Genomic DNA, 7,597 nt, shown 5'->3' with positions numbered 1-7,597 from the left:
ATAAATTTCATTAGATCAAAATGAAAAACTAAGGGTGCGTTTAGTTGCGGAAAAATGGACCGTTTTCCGGAAAAATTTTCCAAGAAAAATGAGAATTTTGAAAACGCGTTTAGTTCGTCTATTTTTCTAAATTTTTCACGGAAAATGAGAATTTTCCATTTTCTAAAATTACAAAGAAGTTGGAAATTTTTGGAAAACTGATAATCATTGTTTTCCACATTTTTCTAATTCCAAAATTTTTCTAAAATATAAACACACACCCACTCCCACCCCATCCACCTCTACCTACCCCCACCTTAACACCCCCCCCCCCACACACACACACATACATACCCACCCCCACAAACACCCACCCGCACACACACACACACACACACCAACCCACAAACACACACACACATACATACCCACCCACACACTCACACCCACCCACCCGCACACACACACATACATACCCACCCACCCACACACACACACCCACCGGCACACATACACACATACATACCCACACACACACACCCACCCACAAACACACACATACATACATACCCACCCACACACCCACCCACAAACACACACACACACATACATACCCACCAACGCACCCACTCACACAAACACACTAACACACATACCCACCCACACCCCCACAAACACACACCCACACACACAAACCCACACCTACCCCCACCCTCACAGACACACACACCCACACACACACAAACCCACACCTACCCCCACAAACACACACATACACACACACAAACACACAATCGTACCCCCACCCACCCAACACCACCACCACAATCACCGATCTACCATCACCACCACCACCACCACTAACCCGTCACTAGCACCACCACCACCGCCGCCGCCATCACCACTACTGACACAATTGCCGCCGCCACCACCATCGCCTGTCATCACCACCACCGTCGCCGACCCGCTATCGTCACCGCCCCCACCCACACCCTACCACCGCTACCGTTTTCTAAAAATGAAAACCGATAGAAAAATACACATCTAAACACGTTTTCTAATTTTCTAAAACTGAAAATGAAAAATGAATAAGTTTAACTAAACGCGTTTTCTAAATTTTTCAATGAAAAATAAAAACGAAAAACGAAAATCGAAAAAGGAAAACAAAAAACGGAAAATGAAAATTGTTTTTCCGTAACTAAACGCAACCTAAGTTTTTTGCGTCTAAATTTGGAAGTTTACCAATAGTTTGAGGATAATTTAAATAATTTAATCGAATAAAAATGATTTAATTTATTGTTTCTTTTGTGGGGTCTTCGCATATAAATGGACAGCTACTACGAAATTACTGCCATTGTCCCCACACACTTGCACTCTCATTTATGGCTCCCCCTTTCTCTCTCCCTCTTCACTCTTTACACCTCCCCTGTTCTATATTCTCCAGTTCTCACCATCTTTTCTCAATTGAAAATCTAAAAGCTTTGCATAAATTCTAGTATCATCTCTCTTTTAATATCCCTTTTCGTTCTAAAACTTCGTATAGAATCAAGTGCGAGAAAACCCCATCAAGCATGAGAGAAACGATACCTCAGAAGCTCAATCTCAAGCTCATTTTCTTATTTCTGCTGCTTTTCTGTAAGTTTTCATGTATACGCATCTTAATTACTTACTTTATTTGCTTGTTCTTCTTCGATTTGATGATTTGTCTTCTATCGGTGCTCAAGAATCTTAAAAAGTCTTGATTATTTTCAAGATTTAGCTTCGGGGGTTTGCAGTTCCCTTGATCATGTTTGGTATTCAAGGGTTTTTCAAAATTGGGTTTCTTTTTTGAAAATTTAAGAATGTTAAATCGGTTCTTCTCTAATTATTGTTTCGATTTTGATGGGTTGTCTGCATTTTGCTGTTTATCTTGTTTATAGTACAATAATTCGTTTGACCATTTTTGTTAATTTTTTCCTTTTAATTCGTTGCTTCAAGATTTAAGGGTTTTTCTTTCTTCTTGCATGTTGAGGTTTTGTTTAATTGATAAATTTTAAAGTCTAGAGAACATGTCACTTTCATAGAGGTATGGTAAGCCATTCTAGGGTTTTGAATTTTCTGAGTAATTGAAGATTTTCGAGTAGCATTTAGACATTATATAGTCAAACCTAGTATTAAACTACAAGATTTAATAATGAAATTTATTGCAAATACAACAAACTTAAATCCTATAGAAATTCCATTTGTATATATCAATTAAAAGCACAAACATTTAAATCAAGAAATTTCTCCACATATTAGACTCTCATTAGATCATTAACTAATCCAAAGAATAATATCTTTCAAACTTTTCCACAACATGATGTGAGATGTAAATCAGGTACTCAGTTGTCATGTCACACTGTCTATCCACATTGGAACCGAAACTCCCACACTGCAATTTTTGAAACTTTCAACCACTTGCAATTATTATCATTCATTAAATCTTTTTTTCATTTTCTTGAGTTGCCACCTACTCTTCACATGGTTGAGTTAAGTGTAAGCCAACACTTATTGGGATTTATGTTATAAAGTATACACATTTGTGTATGAACTATAAATATTGAAGTAACTCAATTTATTAAACAACAAAAGACAACAAAAACAACCCTTTTATTGACTTAGTCAAAAGAAGTGATGAGATCCAAAAGTAATCATGTTTTTAACTAACAACTTGTCATCAATGCATTTATGATTGGTTTTCTAGTTAATATACTAAATGTCTCTTGTAATGTTTTTGATCTTTTTACTACATTTACAGATTTACCACTCTTGTAGCATCTTACTTTTATTTATTTCTATGAAATCAGTGTACTATTTTCTTGCATTTAACTCTTCCAAATATAACAAAACCTTTTCTTTTTTGCATCAATGAACAGGTTTCAACAGCTCCCATTGCAACTCGATGAATAATATGAAAACATCTCTACAATTTATTAAAAAAGTGGATAATTTATTGCCTGAAATTTCTCCATCTGGAAATCCTGAACCCCTTTATCCTCTTCTTGCTCCATCTCCATTATCACCCTTCACAATCACAAATAACACTGCTCCAAAGTTATCAGGTGCATTAAATTTTCTTCTATTGTTATGAAATTTTGTATATTTTGTTGATGTAGTTAAGATACAGACATATTATGTGAAAGTTTTATTGAAATAGTTTCATTAAATAGAAATCAAGTTTCTGACTTTCTGTTTTATACTTTTGTTCCAATGTTGTGAAATTGTCTATTTTAACACTTGAACAAGATTGAAACTTGGTTACTATCTATTTCAATAAAACTGTCACATACTTTTATAACAATAATAATAATGGAACAATTTAAAAGTTGAGTGAAACTTGTTTGCTATTTTGGTAACATATGACCATATCCCTTTATTGAATTTTGTTTTCTTTCATATCTTAAATTATCACTAAATTCAAGAAACAACATTCTACTTTCAAAATCAACTGAATTATACCTTCATACTTTCAAATTTTTACTTAATAAGACATCATACATACCCAATTATAGCATAATGAACAAATCGACAAACCTATGTTCCTATTTCTTGATTCAACCCTTTAATTTCTTTTTCTTTTCCTTTTTCTTTTTTTCAGGGTTATGTACACTAGATTTTGACTCCATAAACACCATGATGAGTATGACTGCAATCGATTGTTTCACAGTATTCGCCCCATACTTAGCCAATGTAGTATGTTGCCCTCAATTCAAAGCCACTTTAGTCATTCTCATTGGTCAATCAAGTAAAAAAACAAAAACTCTTTCCCTAAATTCAACTCTATCAAAACATTGCCTTTCCGATTTTGACCAAATTCTCATGGGTCAAGGGGCAAACAACAGTTTACAAAAGATATGTTCGGTTGGTCCATCTAATTTAACAGAAGGTTCTTGCCCGGTCAAAGATGTTGACCAATTTGAAAAAATGGTCAACACTTCCAAGATTCTTTCTAAATGTGGAAAGATTGATCTTGTTAATGAATGTTGTCAAGAGGTGTGTCAGAATGCTATATTGGAAGGTGCTAAAGATCTTGCTTCTGTGTCTTTTGAACTTGATGCAATGGGGCTTAAGAGGCCCTCAGATATATCAAATCGGGTGGTGAATGATTGTAAAAATATTGTTTTGAGATGGTTAGCAAGTAAACTTGAACCAACACGAGCTAAAGAAGTGCTAAGAGGATTGGCTAATTGCAATCTTAATAAAGGTTAGTTAGTTGTTGTTCTTGTGGGGCCCATGACAGATCAGGTTGTACTGTGTTTGATATGCATGACAGATTAGGTTGTACTGTGTTTGACATGCATTGTACTGGGACTGGTGTAACTTTTTGTCCCATTTAAAAAAGTGGGATAGGGACTTGTTCTTGATTTCTTGATTTCTTGTCTGCGCAAAAGACGTGAATACCCTCCTCCGAGAAAATAACCCTAGAAAAATTGCCTTGCCTAAATAACATGAGTGATTGAATTTAGAATAACAATTACTCTTGCAAAAAGTCCAAAAAACACTATATTTGAAAACAATGAACATTTTAACCTATTACTCATTTGCTTATATTTTTCAAGATTTCCCATTCTGCCCTTGCTTTTATTTTCCGTTACCCTTGAACTTTGTTTGGCATCCACCAGAATAGACTGAGACTAGACTAGACTAGACTAGACTAGACTAGACTAGACTAGACTAGACTGAGACTAAGATTGATATCAATATGACAAGATTTTGGAATTGTTTTGTCAAGGTGGGACATGGACTTGCTCTCTAATACTCGTATGTGCAAAAGACGAAAATGCCCTCATAGAAAATATTTGTAGAAAACTTGTGTAGTCATGTCCCTTTTAACTAATGCATCCATAATAAAGTATAAGTGATTGATTCATAACAACAATTACTCTTGTAAAAGTCCGAAGATACACCGTATTTGATAACAACGAACATTCTTTTTCTATAATTTTCAAGATTTCCCATTTTGCCCTTGCTTTTATTTTCCGTAACCCTTGAACTTTGTTTGGCATCCACGAGGCTAGACTAAGACTGAGATTGATATCAATGTGACAAGATTTTGGAATTGTTTTGTCAAGGTGTGGGACATGGATTTGCTCTCTAACTCTCATATGTGCAAAAGACAAAAATGCCCTCATCGAAAATATTTGTAGAAACCTTGTGTAGTCATGTCCCTTTTAACAAACACAGTCATAATAACGTATGAGTGAATTATTCATAACAACAATTATTCTAGCAAAAGTCCAAAGATACACCATATATGAAAACAATGTATATTTTTCAAGATTTCCCATTTTGCCCTTGGTTGCAGTTTGCCCGTTGGTTTTACCAAATGTCCGACCGGTTGCACACGGGTGTCACAACGAGCTTAGCAACCAAACATCATGTTGCAGTGCTATGGAAAGTTATGTATCTCACTTACAAAAGCAAAGCTTTTTAACAAATTTGCAAGCTTTAAATTGTGCATCTTCACTTGGAAAGAAGTTACAAAAAGAAAATGTAACAAATAATGTTTATAATCTTTGTCATATAAGCCTCCAAGATTTCTCCCTCCAAGGTTCGTGTTGTTAATTTATTTAATTTATTTCCTATTTGACATGAATCTTTTTGGTAATAAGAATCAAAATCTAATGGTTTTTATATGTCTTTTCTTGTTATGATGAACTCTACAAATCGATTTCAGCAAATGGAATGCAAGGTATATCTAAGAATCCCTCTTATTAACAATTTCTATGTTATAGAATTCAATGCAAGAAATAGCAATGTATAATAACACCTTAATAAAAAAACGAAATTACAATGCTTTAATACACAAATAAATAAAAGTATGTTGCTATTTCTTGGATTTTTTTTCTTATGTAATCTTAAAGATAAAGTTACCCTTTTGCCCATTATCATCTTTTCAAGCTAAAACAATGGTATTTTTTTTTTTTTTTTTGTGTTATTCATCAAAGTAGAATGTTGGAATAGGTAAAATTTTTGATCTGATTTGTTGTTGTTTGTGTGTATGAAATAGAATCTGGATGTCTTCTTCCAAGTTTGCCCTCAGATGCAACATTTGATACATCTTCAGGAGTTAGTTTCCTTTGTGATCTGAATGATCATATTCCAGCACCTTGGCCTTCCATTTCACATTTACCAGCTTCATCATGCAACAGAAGTAAGCAAAAATCATTATCCCCAAATTACCCTTGTTCAAAACCTTCAATTTCTTGATATCAAATTCATCTTTGGAACCTTTTTTTTATATCTGCAGCTATTAAGATTCCTGCACTTCCTGCAGCAGCTTCTGGGCAGAAAGGTAATTTCACCATTCAATATTTTTTACTTAATGCAGAAAAACGACTAAATAGATAAAGTCAGGGAAAAGAGGTTTTCCTCATTAAATCTTTTTAAATTTTTTACAAATTTGCACATTTTTAATTTACGTGATCTTTTTGCATTTTCAATTATATATGACAGGTGTATACAACAAGGATGCTATGTTTCTTCTTCTTTATGCAATTGCAATGCTTGTTCTTATTACAATTCTTTAAATTTCTAATGAATCAAGCACTTTGCTTACTCGAATTTAAAAAAAAAAAAAATGGAGTTTCTTGAAATCTAACCGGTCTGATGAACAAGGGAAAATCAAAATTGCAAAAAGAAAGAAAAAAAAAAAGCATGGAGATTTTTGGCGGGAAATCTTAGGGTTGAAGTTGAAAGTGTAAAAAAAGATTTGCATGGAAGTTGAGTTGGTAGTTATTAGTAGTGATGGTGAATTTGTTGTTATGGAAATTGTGTAAGCATTCTTGCATAGTGTTGTTATGTAATAAGAATTTTGTAAAGAAAGAGGGAGTTGAGTTCATGTATATATTTTTGCAAGTTATACCCTTGTACTTTCTATTTTATCCAAGTTTACCCCCTATATTAACAATGTTAGGCACTTAAGTGGATTGGGGTTTTTTTTTATTAGATTTTAAAGTCATTCATTTTTTAGATTGTTGGGTTCGAAGAAATATGGCTGATGACTAAAATTATTTAAAAAAAGTGTTGAGTTTATGTCATAATTATATTTTAAACAACTATCACGAATAATCAAATAACAAAATTGACTTTCCGATATTTTTTGTGTGAGTAATAATGAACCCTCTTGTTACAAACTGAATAGCTATCCTTTAATTTTTTTATTACTATTATTTTTATTTTTGTTTTTTTGTTGTTTTTTTTTACTTTATTAATATTATTTACTTTATTAGGTTAATTGATATTATTATTATTAAAACAATATTATAAATAACAATCATATAAATGATATTAATAAAACAAAGTATTTTTTTTATTAATCGTCGGATATATTAAACAGTTTGAGTATTACCATTGCGTGGTTTCCCTATAATTTTCTCATATCTCTGTAAAGGCCTTTACTGAATGATTCGTTATTGTCTTTTGACTATGAAAGTCGCCACACAATTATGAAAAATGCATGATACTTATTAATTAATTTTACATAAATGGTCACTCAAGTTTAGAACATCTGTTAATTATTAACTATATTTTATTATTATCGAAAATAAGAGTTAATATTAAATAATATTTGAACGTTTGTGAATTATTCGAATAA

At 33.0% G+C, this 7,597-nt stretch overlaps 1 protein-coding gene across 1 annotated transcript; it reads left to right on the top strand.

The window, feature by feature from the left end:
- The first annotated feature begins 1,341 nt into the window (after positions 1-1,341).
- LOC145107280 (putative GPI-anchored protein At1g61900) lies at positions 1,342-6,862 on the top strand. Its single transcript, XM_079044130.1, has 8 exons — positions 1,342-1,614; positions 2,877-3,062; positions 3,599-4,204; positions 5,306-5,551; positions 5,678-5,692; positions 6,011-6,154; positions 6,251-6,295; positions 6,457-6,862. Exons 1-8 carry the CDS (start codon positions 1,551-1,553, stop codon positions 6,528-6,530), a joined length of 1,380 nt encoding a protein of 459 aa, XP_078900256.1. The 5' UTR covers positions 1,342-1,550; the 3' UTR covers positions 6,531-6,862.
- The last annotated feature ends 735 nt before the right edge of the window (positions 6,863-7,597 follow it).

This window comes from Lactuca virosa, chromosome 4 (assembly GCF_052849685.1).
Source record: "Lactuca virosa cultivar CGN04683 chromosome 4, Lactuca_virosa_CGN04683_v6, whole genome shotgun sequence".
In the NCBI taxonomy this organism is placed as follows: Eukaryota; Viridiplantae; Streptophyta; class Magnoliopsida; order Asterales; family Asteraceae; genus Lactuca; species Lactuca virosa.
The sequence above is the reverse complement of the archived record's forward strand: the minus strand, read 5'-3'. Positions and strand labels throughout refer to the sequence as shown.